At 50.8% G+C, this 15,508-nt stretch overlaps 1 protein-coding gene across 1 annotated transcript in view; it reads left to right on the top strand.

The window, feature by feature from the left end:
- Positions 1-15,508, top strand: part of dcaf8 (DDB1 and CUL4 associated factor 8) — a 51,874-nt gene that overhangs the window by 12,159 nt on the left and 24,207 nt on the right. Inside the window, exons 2-3 of the mRNA XM_069941371.1 lie at positions 1,802-1,887; positions 4,296-4,996. Of these exons, the coding sequence (XP_069797472.1) occupies positions 1,802-1,887; positions 4,296-4,996 (787 nt within the window). The remainder of the gene's footprint in view (positions 1-1,801; positions 1,888-4,295; positions 4,997-15,508) is intronic.

Below are 15,508 nucleotides of genomic sequence, written 5' to 3'. Positions count from 1 at the left end.
ATGGGAGGTTGGTTTGTGCAATGGTCTGATCTGTGTTCACAAATTTTGTGTCTACCAGCAATTACAGTGTGCTCCAGATGTTAACCACGCTTTGAAGCTTATCCCTTCCATTCCCCTTTATGTCACCCTCCTTTTACCTTGGACCAATGTCCTTTTATTAAAAAAATATTTACGACACATTCGAAGCCATTGAAACCCGTGGTGCCTGATTAACCTACCGATTTCTGGGAAAACAATCCTGGACTAGCCAACCTCTCCTTCAAGCCCCCTTCCCAGTTCTGGTAACATCTGTGTGAATCTTTATCGCACCCACTCTACCTTAACGACATTGTACAGTGTTTTTTGGGAGGGGAGGAGGAAGAAACTGAATCACTTAGGAAAAACTCGTGCAGGTCACGGGGGAATGTGTAAACTTACAGACAGCAGTGGATCTGAACCCTTTTTTAAATGTGTATCTCTGCAGTGGGAAAATAGTTTGACTTGCCTGCCCTATCGATGCCTCTTGTTACCTTGCATTCTTTTATCGTGTCACCCTACCCTGGCTTCCTTTGCTCCAGGGAACACAAGCCCAATCTATCTAATCTATTGCCATAATGAAAGTCCAACACTCCAGGCAGCATCCTGATGACTCTCCGAACGCAACCCCATCCTTCCCGCTCGTGGTGACCTGTACTTGGCACTCGGGACGTGGTCTCCTCTGCCAGTTTGGAAGAAGGGGACTCACAGCAGAGGCCTCTCAGCTCCAGAACCCAGACTGACACTGTGTGCATTGGCCCAGTGGTTGACCATGTGGACCAGTTTATTCAGAGGCGTTGGCTAGTAATCCACAGGTTGAATCTTGATGTAGGATTTTAAAAAAAAAGCAACACCTGTTGTTGACAACGAATACCCACCTTGTTGTAACGGCCCATTTAAGGACTGCTCCAGCACAAAACAATTCCCTTTTGCACCCTCGCTGTCACCAGAATTGGGCCCAGCTCTCCAGTTCTGACACAATTTTAATAGCATTGGTGTTTCCTATCTGGTGCTGTGTTCTGCTTCTGTTTAAGGAGGCTGATATTCCTGCTTCACCCCACCTCTTCTCTCATCAGGCCCTACCACTTCCCAAAGTTTACATGCCAATGCGTACACTGGCACATATCTATTTGGACTATGTACACTGACAATGTACATTCACATCTATTCCTGTCTCCTCTTGCCTCATTTTCACGTCTGTTCAGAAATCTGCAAGGAGCAAATTTTCCCCCAATATCAAAAAATCTTTAAAAGTGTCCCCAGTAGTGATCTTCTCCCTACACCTGTCCCTATCTCTGAAAAACCTCTGTTTCTTTTACTGGCTCTGCAATTTCACCCCCCCCCCCGCCCCACCCCATGTCAATGTAATCTACGTAAAGGAGAACCTTCATCCCCTCCCCCCAAATTATCGTGGATGGGGGTTTTGTGGGTGGTGAGTGTGAAGGGGATGTTGTGGCAGTGGTTGGGGGGGTGGGGGGGGAGGGGGAATCCTTGTGGGGGATTTCCAAATGGAGGAGGTGGCATCTATTGGCTGATGGTTTTAAGGATTGTTTAACCAAGAGAATTACAGAGCAGCTATAATCACATTCAAAGGATCTGATGGACTCACGCTATACCGTGAAACAAATTGTGGGGTGGATGGTCTCCTGCTGTTCCCAGGGTGTGGGGTCTCTTGACTCCTACCGTTCTCACAGAGAGAAGTTGTGGGATTTGTGGGCCTGTTCCCATGGAGATGGGTTTATGGGCTCTTGCACCAGTTTCATCCCTCTTTCTCCCTCTGACTCAGGATCTGCACGCCAGTCACTTTGAGACATACGGACATAATGGCAGATAAGAGTGAAGAGTTGGATGTGAAGTCTGATGTCAACAGTGGTAAGTGGAGTCTGTGGGTTGGGAGACCCTCTGGGTTGATCAGCAGAGGTTTGCTGTTTAGTGGAGTAAGTGGGATCGGGATTTTCACAAGGAGCACATCAGAGATGCGGGCAGGGTCCTGCTATACACCTCTACCCCCCAAAAAAAAATTGATGTATACCACTTACCCTGATTTCACCAGATCAACCCACCTCGAATGCATCCAGTAGCTCAAACTCCCTGAGCTCTGTGAGGTGGTGAGCTGCAAAAATCACCAAAAGAGATTATTTTCTCATCCCCTCCTCTTGTTCCAAAGCAGCGCCTTCTAGTTTAGGATCCCCCACAAGGGGGGAAGCATCAGCACCCACCTTGTCAATCACCTCCTCTCTCTTCCTCATCCATTTCAATAAGATCACTTCCTCAAAGTTCCCCTGAGTGTTGATGTCACCCTCTCCTCAGATGACAAGCTCTTCTCGGGGGTTGGCGATCCCTGATCTGCTTCTGCCATCAAGAACACTAGACCCCACCATGTCCTATGCAATAGCAGCAAGATTTCCTTACTGTTACATTCCTTCCCCTTTTGCAATACATACCAACAAACCATTTGGCTGATGAATTGCTTGCTGTCCCCTCCTCAAACTCTATTCTGGAGGGTCTCTCTGCACCCCTGGAGCTTGTTGTCTCTCTGTTTACATCTTGTTCTCCTTTGGTCTTCCTGCCCAAGTAGAGAACTTCACCTTTCATTGCATTATACTCATTACCATAAATCATAAAACAAAGATGCAGAACCAGGCTCGTCAGCCCAACTAGTCTGCCCCGCCATTTTCCCACAGCTCCGCTGCCCGGGATTCTCCCCATAACCTTTATCCCCTGGTTAATCAAAAACTTATTAATCTCTGCCTTAAATATATCAAATGACCTGGCCTCCACATTGGCATAATCTTTAATACCCTGGCTAATCAAGAATTTATCAATCTCTGCCTGAAGTACACTCAATAACTTGGTCTCCACAATGACCTATGGCAACAAATTCTACTGATTTACCACCCTCTGGCTGAAGAAATTCCTCCGCATCTCTGTTCCAGGTGGATGCCCTTCAATCCTGTCCGAAACTCTCCCACCATGAGAAATAACTTTTCTACATCTACTCTGTCCACGTCTTTCAACATTTAAAATGTTTCAATGAGATACCCCCTCATTTCTCCTAAATTCCAGCGAGTACAGGCCAAGAGCTGTCAAACGCTCCTTGTATGATAATCCTTTCATTCCCAGCTTGCTTTACCCCTCTGATTCCTCGGGAGGTTTCTCTGTACCGTTGCAGTTTGCATGAAATTTGGTAAGGCATTTGGCAAGATCCTGTGCAGAAAGTTAGGTTGAAAGGTGGGATGCTCAATGTCTGAGTTGAATTTAAATTTTCAAATACTGTGGGGACCTTTTATGGATTATTTTCAGAATCTCTGATTTGATATGAATGCAGAAGTGTTGACTAATAAGGTAATTTATTGCTTTGATCAGGAATTCTTTTCTCCTCCCCTTGCCAAACAGCTTCATTTTTGGTAGTGGTTTAAGATCATTTTATAATAAATTTTATAATTGAGAATGCGGGGTACCTTGGACTGTTATGATTTAAGTTTAATTTTTTGACTTTTATTATGTATTCTTATGTACTCTGTGTTTTTCAATGTGGAACTTCAATAAAAGGATTGAAAAAGAAAGAGAGGCTGGATCCTAAACCATCTTGTTAATAGAAGGCAGAGAGCAATGGGGGAGAGGTTGTTGTGATTCGAGGCTTGTGACTGATGATGCCCCCCAGAGGACAGTGCTGGGACCCTCCCTCTTTGTTCCATATAGTAGTGATGCAAGCTTGGGTATAGCTAATAATGGCATAAAATTGGTGCAGTTGGCAATGCTTTCATCGAGGAAAGAATGATGTCGATAAGGTGGGTAGTGTAAGGGCGGATGGAATTTAAACCTGACCCACTTTAGGACATCTAACTCCTCCATGTCATTGGGAAAACTAGCAAAGTCCACACAGGCAGCACCTGGGGTCAGGATGGAACCTGTGCCCCCAGACTGGGGCTCAGCCGTTGACTTTGGGTTTTCCATCCTGGGAGAGGACACAAGCAGAATAGAGGGTGGGGGGTGGGGGGGTGGGGGGTGGTGGAGGGGGTGTACATCCACAATCGTTCTCTCCTCAGTTGTTGGCTGGTAGTGGAGGTGGGTCAGGAGGTCCTAGTTTGGACAGGGGATCTACTGTGTCTCACTGGGGCAGGGGAGAGGGGCTGAATGACCTGTGGTATTGGAGCCCAGGGCCGTGGTCCTGAGCAGGAAGTAGCTTGCCATAGAGCGGCCGTCCCCTGACTGTCTCATTTCTTTTCCCTCTCCCCCCCCCCCCCCCCCCCCCCACCCCACCACCTGTCCTAACCCAGTTGCAGGCAGCCTGTGCAGCAGCCCGGGTGATACGGAGACCAGGGAGAACTCGTCGGGTATAGAGGTGGAAGCGTCGGACCTCAGCTTCAGCCTGACCGGGGAGGAGCACCTGATGGAGGCAGAAGAGGAGGAGCGAGCAAGCAGGGACAGGGGCCGAAGGGAGGCAGAGCGAGACAGCTCGGATGAGCATGATGCTGAGTCATTGGGAGACACTGGCACCTACTCCATTGAGGAGGAGGAGGAGGAAGAGGAGGAGGATGAGAGCAAGATGCAGGAGGGCCATGTGGAAATCCCTGCATCCTTGCGCCGGCGGGGACCCAAGCGGGGAGCCAGCAGTGAGGCTGAGCAGGAGCAGGACTCTTCGGAGGAAGAGGCAGCCCTAGAACGCTGGGTAAACTCTGAGGTGGAGGCTCTGCCCCTCCCCACCTGGTGCCCGGCCCCTGCCCTCAGGGGGCGAGCCATCGGCTGCGACCCCCGGGCCTTTATGTACCGAGCATGTGGGGCCCGTGCTTTTGTGGAGCGTTTCCGTCTGCAGCATGGCCTGGAACGTCACACCGGATGCGTCAACACCCTACACTTCAACCGGCGTGGGACCTGGCTGGCCAGTGGCAGTGACGACCTGAAGGTAGTCATCTGGGACTGGGCACGGAACAAGCCCGTCCTGGAATTTGACAGCGGCCACAAGAGCAACGTTTTTCAGGTGAGGCCTCTCACTGAGCAGGGCCGATATGGCGCTCACAGTGTTGTTTTCCTATGTGAATGTGTCACTGTGCAGGGCCAGTGTGACATTTACACAGGCATTTAGAATGGTCTATCCAAATATGTCATGGTGAGGGGATGGTGTATTGTTACATATAGGCATTTACCTATTGTTTTCCCATGTAACCATGTTATGGGGCAGGTCCAATGTGACGCCTCATGGGCACTTTCTATGGGGTTTTCCAATGTCATGTCACAGAATAGGCTGGTGTGACATTCATACGGCCATTTACAGCTTTTTTTTCCCCAATGTAAATACATCACGGAGTACTGTTAGTAAGATGTTTTTATGAATGGTTACATGGACATATACAATCGTGTTGTATACAAGTGTGTTGTGATGTAGAATCTGTGGGATGTTTACATGGACATTTCAATAGTGTTTTCCTGTGTAAATGTGTCACGGAGTACAATCGGTAAAATGTTTACAATAGTGTTTTGCTGTGTAAATGTGTCACGGAGTACATTTGGTAAGATGTTTACAATAGGTTTACCTGTGTAAATGTGTCACGGAGTACAATCGGTAAGATGTTTACAATAGTGTTTTGCTGTGTAAATGTGTCACGGAGTACATTCGGTAAGATGTTTACAATAGGTTTACCTGTGTAAATGTGTCACGGGTTACAGTTGGTGAGATGTTTACTTGGATGTTTATGTGTCTTCCTATTGTATACATGTGTCATGGAGTATAGTCAGCAAGTGTCAGTTGATGGCCTGAAACCTGCACTTCAAACAGTTCGATACATCGGGGGGTGGGAGAGGCACCTGGACACTTTGTTTCAGGAGGCAGTTATACCCATTAGAATAGCTGCCTCAAATTCAGCCTGTCGTCAGGGACAAGAGGGGGTGACTGTGTGTGAGGCAGGTCATGGGATCCAAGAGACAGTTTTGGAGGAGCCTAAGCCCTTAATCTTGTCGCACAAGTTCGAGATTCTTACTCCTTGTGTGGATAAGGTTGGGGGCTGCAGGAAGGATGAGAAACCTAATTGTGGCACCATGGTTCAAGAAGCCATTCAAGGTGTGGGGGGGTGGGGGTAGAAGAGAAATCTAGTGGTAATCAGGGATAGTATAATTTAGGGAATAGACAAGTTCTCTGTTGCACAGATAGAGTGTCCTGAAGGGTGTGTTGCCTGTCTGGTGCCCAGGTTCTGGACATCTTATCTAACCAACAGAGGAATTTGCAGTTGGAGGGGAAAGATTCAGAAGTAGTGGTCCAATGATGTAGGTAGAATGAGGAAAGGGGTTCTGCTAAGAGAATTTGAGGAGCTAGCGACCAAATTAAAAAGCAAAACCAAAAAGGTGGTAATCTCTGGTTTACGACCTGAGCCACGTTCAAATTGGCACAGGATCCAGAAGATTAGTATTATTTGCATGCCTTAAGGATTGGTGTGGGAGAAGTCGGCAGCAGAGCCGGTGAGGTCAGGCAGTGGCAACGGACAGGAGGAGGCAGAGGCGAACAGCATCAGCGGGCAAAGCGGAGTCGAGTGGTCTGCATGAGAAGACTGGCATGGAGCCCAGGCCTGGTGGGGTCTGATGGAGCAGAGGTCACTGCGGAGAGAAGTCCAGGCCAGAGAGACCAGTCTAATTTTTGTTGAAGAAAATAATAGTTATAAAATATGAGAACTAGTATTGCTGATGGTGTATCACTATTTTCAGTGATCTCCTATAACTTTGCTTGATTGTCGCTAGGGTAGTGGTTCTCAGCCTTTTTCTTTCCACTCACATACCAATTAAGTAATCCCTATGCCTTTGGTGCTCTGTGATTAGTAAGGGATTGCTTAAGGTGATATGTGAGTGGGAAGGGAATATTGAGAATCACTGCTCCAGACCCAATTGTTACTGAAATATTTTGCTTGAGAAAAATTGTCATTGGCCCATTTCCTTTGGAGTTATGAAACCGTGCACAATACGAGTCAGTTAGGTACGATTAAAACAGTGGTTTTCAAACTTTTTCTTTCCACCCACATAACACCTTAAGCTAGAGGTGGCCAAACCATGGCTCACGAGCCACATGCAGCTTTTTGACATGTAATGTGCGGCTTGTGGGAAGGGTAGGTGTCACCAGTGGGGAGGGTGGCTGTCAGTGGGTCGCTAGCTGATTGTCAACAGCCTGGCAACTGCTAGGCACCTGAAAGCTGCTTGCTGCTTTACCTTGATGCTTTCAGGTGCCTCGGGGAGCGTTTAGTGTGTAGAAAAAAATCTCCCTTTGAAACAGGGCTTCTTCACTATCTGCAGTGTATCAGCATTTTGCAAATGGATGATTTGCAAGACAAGGATTGGAAAGTACTTCCTCCAACAAAACTGTACCAGGGGTGGGCAACCTCCCGCGCCGGCCGCCCCAGCCCCGTAGTCCCGCGCCGGCCGCCCCAGCCCCGTAGTCCCGCGCCGGCCGCCCCAGCCCCGTAGTCCCGCGCCGGCCGCCCCAGCCCCGTAGTCCCGCGCCGGCCGCCCCAGCCCCGTAGTCCCGCGCCGGCCGCCCCAGCCCCGTAGTCCCGCGCCGGCCGCCCCAGCCCCGTAGTCCCGCGCCGGCCGCCCCAGCCCCGTAGTCCCGCGCCGGCCGCCCCAGCCCCGTAGTCCCGCGCCGGCCGCCCCAGCCCCGTAGTCCCGGGCCGGCCGCCCCAGCCCCGTAGTCCCGGGCCGGCCGCCCCAGCCCCGTAGTCCCGGGCCGGCCGCCCCAGCCCCGTAGTCCCGGGCCGGCCGCCCCAGCCCCGTAGTCCCGGGCCGGCCGCCCCAGCCCCGTAGTCCCGGGCCGGCCGCCCCAGCCCCGTAGTCCCGGGCCGGCCGCCCCAGCCCCGTAGTCCCGGGCCGGCCGCCCCAGCCCCGTAGTCCCGGGCCGGCCGCCCCAGCCCCGTAGTCCCGGGCCGGCCGCCCCAGCCCCGTAGTCCCGCGCCGGCCGCCCCAGCCCCGTAGTCCCGCGCCGGCCGCCCCAGCCCCGTAGTCCCGCGCCGGCCGCCCCAGCCCCGTAGTCCCGCGCCGGCCGCCCCAGCCCCGTAGTCCCGCGCCGGCCGCCCCAGCCCCGTAGTCCCGCGCCGGCCGCCCCAGCCCCGTAGTCCCGCGCCGGCCGCCCCAGCCCCGTAGTCCCGCGCCGGCCGCCCCAGCCCCGTAGTCCCGCGCCGGCCGCCCCAGCCCCGTAGTCCCGCGCCGGCCGCCCCAGCCCCGTAGTCCCGCGCTGGCCGCCCCAGCCCCGTAGTCCCGCGCCGGCCGCCCCAGCCCCGTAGTCCCGCGCCGGCCGCCCCAGCCCCGTAGTCCCGCGCCGGCCGCCCCAGCCCCGTAGTCCCGCGCCGGCCGCCCCAGCCCCGTAGTCCCGCGCCGGCCGCCCCAGCCCCGTAGTCCCGCGCCGGCCGCCCCAGCCCCGTAGTCCCGCGCCGGCCGCCCCAGCCCCGTAGTCCCGCGCCGGCCGCCCCAGCCCCGTAGTCCCGCGCCGGCCGCCCCAGCCCCGTAGTCCCGGGCCGGCCGCCCCAGCCCCGTAGTCCCGGGCCGGCCGCCCCAGCCCCGTAGTCCCGCGCCGGCCGCCCCAGCCCCGTAGTCCCGCGCCGGCCGCCCCAGCCCCGTAGTCCCGCGCCGGCCGCCCCAGCCCCGTAGTCCCGGGCCGGCCGCCCCAGCCCCGTAGTCCCGCGCCGGCCGCCCCAGCCCCGTAGTCCCGCGCCGGCCGCCCCAGCCCCGTAGTCCCGCGCCGGCCGCCCCAGCCCCGTAGTCCCGCGCCGGCCGCCCCAGCCCCGTAGTCCCGCGCCGGCCGCCCCAGCCCCGTAGTCCCGCGCCGGCCGCCCCAGCCCCGTAGTCCCGCGCCGGCCGCCCCAGCCCCGTAGTCCCGCGCCGGCCGCCCCAGCCCCGTAGTCCCGCGCCGGCCGCCCCAGCCCCGTAGTCCCGCGCCGGCCGCCCCAGCCCCGTAGTCCCGCGCCGGCCGCCCCAGCCCCGTAGTCCCGCGCCGGCCGCCCCAGCCCCGTAGTCCCGCGCCGGCCGCCCCAGCCCCGTAGTCCCGCGCCGGCCGCCCCAGCCCCGTAGTCCCGCGCCGGCCGCCCCAGCCCCGTAGTCCCGCGCCGGCCGCCCCAGCCCCGTAGTCCCGCGCCGGCCGCCCCAGCCCCGTAGTCCCGCGCCGGCCGCCCCAGCCCCGTAGTCCCGCGCCGGCCGCCCCAGCCCCGTAGTCCCGCGCCGGCCGCCCCAGCCCCGTAGTCCCGCGCCGGCCGCCCCAGCCCCGTAGTCCCGGGCCGGCCGCCCCAGCCCCGTAGTCCCGGGCCGGCCGCCCCAGCCCCGTAGTCCCGCGCCGGCCGCCCCAGCCCCGTAGTCCCGCGCCGGCCGCCCCAGCCCCGTAGTCCCGCGCCGGCCGCCCCAGCCCCGTAGTCCCGCGCCGGCCGCCCCAGCCCCGTAGTCCCGCGCCGGCCGCCCCAGCCCCGTAGTCCCGCGCCGGCCGCCCCAGCCCCGTAGTCCCGCGCCGGCCGCCCCAGCCCCGTAGTCCCGCGCCGGCCGCCCCAGCCCCGTAGTCCCGCGCCGGCCGCCCCAGCCCCGTAGTCCCGCGCCGGCCGCCCCAGCCCCGTAGTCCCGCGCCGGCCGCCCCAGCCCCGTAGTCCCGCGCCGGCCGCCCCAGCCCCGTAGTCCCGCGCCGGCCGCCCCAGCCCCGTAGTCCCGCGCCGGCCGCCCCAGCCCCGTAGTCCCGCGCCGGCCGCCCCAGCCCCGTAGTCCCGCGCCGGCCGCCCCAGCCCCGTAGTCCCGCGCCGGCCGCCCCAGCCCCGTAGTCCCGCGCCGGCCGCCCCAGCCCCGTAGTCCCGCGCCGGCCGCCCCAGCCCCGTAGTCCCGCGCCGGCCGCCCCAGCCCCGTAGTCCCGCGCCGGCCGCCCCAGCCCCGTAGTCCCGCGCCGGCCGCCCCAGCCCCGTAGTCCCGCGCCGGCCGCCCCAGCCCCGTAGTCCCGCGCCGGCCGCCCCAGCCCCGTAGTCCCGCGCCGGCCGCCCCAGCCCCGTAGTCCCGCGCCGGCCGCCCCAGCCCCGTAGTCCCGCGCCGGCCGCCCCAGCCCCGTAGTCCCGCGCCGGCCGCCCCAGCCCCGTAGTCCCGCGCCGGCCGCCCCAGCCCCGTAGTCCCGCGCCGGCTCAGCTGTCAGGCAGCGGGGAGTTGCGTCGCCGGGCAGCGGGGAGGGGGGTTATCAGGTGCAGGGAGTTGGGTCACATTCAAGTATTATGGCCACCTGAAGGGGGATAACAATAGTGTTAGTGGGTGTGGCTTGTGATCGTGTGATTGCTACGGCTCTCAAACATCTAAAGTTTATGGTATGCGGCTCTTATGTTAAGCAAGTTTGGCCACCCTTGCTTAAGCAATCCCTTATTAATTACAGAGTACCTATGTCCTAGGAAATACTTAAAGTGGTATGTGAGTGGAAAGAAAAAGGTTGAGAACCACTGCACTAGGGAGTCAGGTAGGAATTTTCCAAAGTTTTTTTTCCTTTAATTGGCTGCAGGTTTTTCTTTGTTTTTTTGCCTGCCCCCAGTAGCCACACTACAAGCATAAATAGACAGAGAGTTGTGCTATTGTGAGATAGAGTGGGGTAGGGGTAGAGAGAGAGAGAGTGTGGGAGAATGGAGCCCAGGGCAGTGGAATGCTCCTCTTGTATAATGTGGGCTGTTAGGGAAGTTGGTAGTTTCCCTGATTATTTCAGATGTGAGAAGTGCATCCAGCTGATACTCCTGATGAGCCATGTTGAGGCTTTGGAGCAGACAGTGGATAAACTCTGGACCATTCGGGAGGCAGAGGGTGTGGTAGATAGGAGTTACAGGGAGACTATTACACCTAGGAGACAGGTAGAGGGTAGTTGGGTTACAAATAGGAGAAGGAGCAGGCAGATAGAGCAGGGCCTCCCACTGGGCGTCCCCCTGAAAAACAAGTATGTCACTTTGAATACTGTTAAGGGGGATGATTTACGGACACAAGCCATGACAAACAGGCCTCTGGAACGGTGTCTGCTGCTGTGGCTAAGTAGGGAAGGGGGAAAAAGAGGGGCTGTAGTGATAGGGGATTCCATAGTTAGGAAGTTAGATGAGAAGTTTTTTGGAGGAGATAGTGATGTGGAGGAGATGGTATGTTGTCTTCCTGGTGCCAGGGTATGGGATATCTCAGATTGAGTTCATGACGTTCTTAGGTGGGAGGGTGATCAGCCAGATGTCGTGGTCCATGTAGGGACCAATGGCATAGGTAGAAAGGGAGAGGAGGTCCTAAAAGGAGAGTTCAGGAGGAGTCACGTGATGGAGTAGTGGCCGGTCGGGGAACTCCAGCCCTCTCCAGAAAAGTTTTAAAAAAACACAGAAAACACAAAGGCACAAAAACAAAAATTAAAATAAAGTGAAAGTAAAGGTGGGAAGAAAATGGCAGCGAAGAAAGAAAAGTCGAAAGCAACGGGAAGAAGAGAAGAAGAAAAGACATCGGAAGAAGAAGGTGAAGGACTTACCTGTCCGAGGAGGCCCGCTGTGGAGAGAGAAGCCCGCTCCCTCAGGTCAGTCGAAGTCCCGAGCTCGGGACTACAAAAATGGCTCGCGGAGCCAAGCAAAAGTGCGCAACCGTGCATGCGCGAGGAGTCGCGCATGCAAAGACAAAAAAATACTGACGGGAGGGGGGACCAGCTGAGGAGTCAATCTCCACAGCTGAGAATGACAGCCACAGCACAGCAGCAAGAAGAGAACATAGAAAACAACGAGAACAAGAAAGAAGAGAGTAAAAAGAAATCAAGGAAACAACAGATGACCAACCCAGAGGAAGAAGAAGAAGAACACAGAGAAATGGAAGAAGAAGGGAAAGGCAAGACAATGGATATTTTTTTTTAAAGAATATATGGAATCAGTAAAAGAATGGCAATCACAAGAATTTAGTGAAATAAAAAGAAGAATTGAAAGTACAGAAGAAAAAATGAATAGATTAGAGATGGTCATGTCAGATATAGGAAAAAGAGTGGACAGGTGGAAGAAAGAGAAATTAGAAGAATCGAATAAAAAAGTTAAAGAGACACAAGAGCTGTTAGCTCAGAAGATAGATATAATGGAAAATTATAATAGAAGAAATAATATAAAGATAGTGGGCCTTAAGGAAGATGAAGAAGGCAAGAATATGAGAGAATTTGTAAAAGATTGGATCCCCAGGGTCCTAGGAAGACCAGAATTACAGGAAGAAATGGAAATAGAAAGAGCACATAGAACATTAACCCCTAAACCACAGCCACAACAAAAATCAAGATCCATTTTAGTAAAATTCCTAAGATATACAACAAGAGAAAATATATTGGAGAAAGCAATGAAGAAAATAAGAGAAGACAAAAAGCCACTGGAATACAAAGGTCAAAAAAATTTTTTCTATCCAGACATAAGATTTGAACTCCTGAAGAAGAGAAAGGAGTTTAATACAGCAAAAGCGATCCTATGGAAAAAAGGATATAAATTTATGTTAAAGTACCCAGCGGTACTTAAAATAGTTATTCCAGGGCAGCAAAACAGACTATTCTCGGATCCGGAGGAAGCACGAAAATTTGCAGAACAACTACAAAACAAGCAGAGAGATGAAGACATGTAATAAGAGTAAAAATAACCACGAACTATATGTATGTGTGTATATATATATTTTTTATATATATATATATATGTGTGTGTGTGTGTATGTGTGTGTATGTATATATGTGTGTACATGACTATGCGTATTTAAAGGAAAATATATAGAGTATAGATAAGAATTAATAAAGGAAAGAAAGGGAAGAGAGGAAGTAAGGAGGGAATTAAGAGAGTGACCTTTGTTGTATATGAAAATTAAAATCTTTTCTGGGGGGTGCTGGGTGGGGAGGAGTTACGGTCACTGCAAAATCAGTTGACGCTTGCAAGTGAATTCGCAAATCCAAATGGAGAGGGGAGATGTGGTTGCCCGACAAGGGATAAAGGGCAACTCAGGAAGGGGAGGGGATAGTGGGGTTAAAGAAATTTTAGATAGGAGAATAAGGGAAATGTTTGATGTTTTAGAAATGTTGTCTTATAAAGTGTTCAAAACAAGAAAGCTGAAATGGATAAGAAGGAAAGGTGATGATGAGGAAACGGAAAGGAAAGATAAACAAAGTATGAAATGGCTATGTTGAACTATATGACTTTAAATATTAACGGAATACATAACCAAATCAAAAGGAAGAAACTGCTAAATTTACTGAAAAAAGAAAAAATTGATATAGCATTCGTGCAAGAAACAGACTTAACTGAAATGGAGCACAGGAAATTAAAGAGAGATTGGATAGGACATGTAACAGCAGCGTCATATAATTCAAAAGCTAGAGGAGTAGCTATATTAATCAGTAAAAATGTACCAATTAAAATAGAAGAGGAAATAATCGATCCAGCAGGGAGATATGTAATGATAAAATGTCAGATATATTCGGAGTTTTGGAATTTACTCAATGTATATTCACCTAACGAAGAAGATCAAAAATTTATGCAAGATATTTTTTTGAAGATAGCAGACACGCAAGGGAACATACTAATAGGAGAGGATTTCAACCTTAATTTGGATTCAAACATGGATAAAACTGGGAAAAAAAATTAACAGAAAGAACAAAGTAACCAAATTTATAATTAAATCGATGCAAGAAATGCAACTTTTGGATATATGGAAGAAACAACACCCAAAGGAAAAGGAATATTCATATTATTCGGGTAGACATAAAACATACTCAAGAATAGACCTATTCCTGTTATCAGTACGCATGCAAGACAGAGTTAGAAAAATAGAATATAAAGCTAGAATATTATCGGACCACTCACCCCTGATATTGACAATAGAGTTAGAGGACATCCCTCCAAGAATGTATAGATGGAGATTAAACTCCATGCTACTTAAAAGGCAGGATTTTAGAGAATTAATTGAAAGACTAATTAAAATGTACTTTGAAATAAATACGGAATCAGTGAAAGATAAGTTTATACTATGGGACGCAATGAAAGCGCTCATCAGAATGCAAATAATAAGTTATGTAACCAAGATGAAGAAGGACTACAATCAGGAAACAGAGCAGTTGGAAAGGGAAATAACAAATATAGAAAAAGAATTAGCAATGAAGGAAGACACAACTAAAAGAAGAGAATTGGCAGATAAAAAAATAAAATATGAAACACTACAAACATATAAGTTGGAGAAGAACATAATGAAAACAAAACAGAAATATTATGAACTAGGAGAAAAAACGCACAAAATTCTAGCATGGCAGCTTAAGACAGAACAAACTAAGAGAATGGTATTGGCATCAAGGAAAAAAGACAAACAAATCACATATAATCCAACGGAGATTAATGAAAACTTCAGAGAATTCTACAAACAATGATACCAAACTGAAAATGAAGGGAACAAAGACAAAATAGATGAATTTTTAACTAAAATTGAACTACCGAAATTACAAATAGAGGAACAAAATAAATTAACAGAACCAATTGAAATAGTAGAAATACAAGAGATAATAAAAAAACTACCGAATAATAAAACACCAGGAGAGGATGGATTCCCAATAGAATTCTATAAAACATTTAAAGATTTATTAATTCTTCCCCTCCTGGAAGTAATCAACCAGATTGATAAAACACAAAGCTTACCAGATTCATGCAAAACAGCAATACTTACAGTAATACCAAAGACAGGTAAAGATCCACTCGCACCAGCGTCATATAGGCCAATATCTTTACTTAACACAGATTATAAGATAATAGCTAAACTATTAGCAAACAGATTAGCCGACTATGTACCAAAAATAGTAAATCTAGACCAAACTGGATTTATTAAAAAAAGACGAACAACAGACAATATTTGTAAATTTATTAACTTAATTCATGCAGTAGAAGGAAATAAAGCTCCAACAGTAGCGGTGGCTTTAGACGCAGAGAAGGCCTTTGACAGAGTAGAATGGAATTATTTATTCAAAGTACTGCAAAAATTCAGTTTACTAGAGAAATATATTAATTGGATTAAAGCATTATATAAGGGGCCATTGGTGAAAGTGACAGTAAATGGATATATATCAAAACAATTTAAATTAAGCAGATCAACAAGGCAGGGATGCCCACTATCGCCCTTATTGTTCGCGTTAGCCATAGAACCACTAGCAGAACTGATAAGAACAGAAAATAAAATAAAAGGGATAAAAATAAAAGACAAGGAATATAAAATCAGTTTATTTGCAGATGACATTATAGTATACTTAACAGAACCAAAAATATCAATAAAAGAATTACATAAGAAATTGAAGGAATATGGAGAAGTGTCAGGATACAAGATTAACGCAAATATAAGTGAAGCAATGCCAATGAATAATGCGGATTTCTCAAAATTTAAGAAAGAATCACTATTCAGATGGCAAATGCAAGCAATACGATACCTAGGTATACAAATAAATAAAAACCTCAGCCATCTATATAAACTCAATTATTATCCACTAATGAAAAAATTACAGGACGACTTAGAG

The sequence above is a fragment of the Narcine bancroftii genome, chromosome 5 (genome assembly GCF_036971445.1).
Source record: "Narcine bancroftii isolate sNarBan1 chromosome 5, sNarBan1.hap1, whole genome shotgun sequence".
NCBI classification, from domain to species: Eukaryota; Metazoa; Chordata; class Chondrichthyes; order Torpediniformes; family Narcinidae; genus Narcine; species Narcine bancroftii.
The sequence above is the reverse complement of the archived record's forward strand: the minus strand, read 5'-3'. Positions and strand labels throughout refer to the sequence as shown.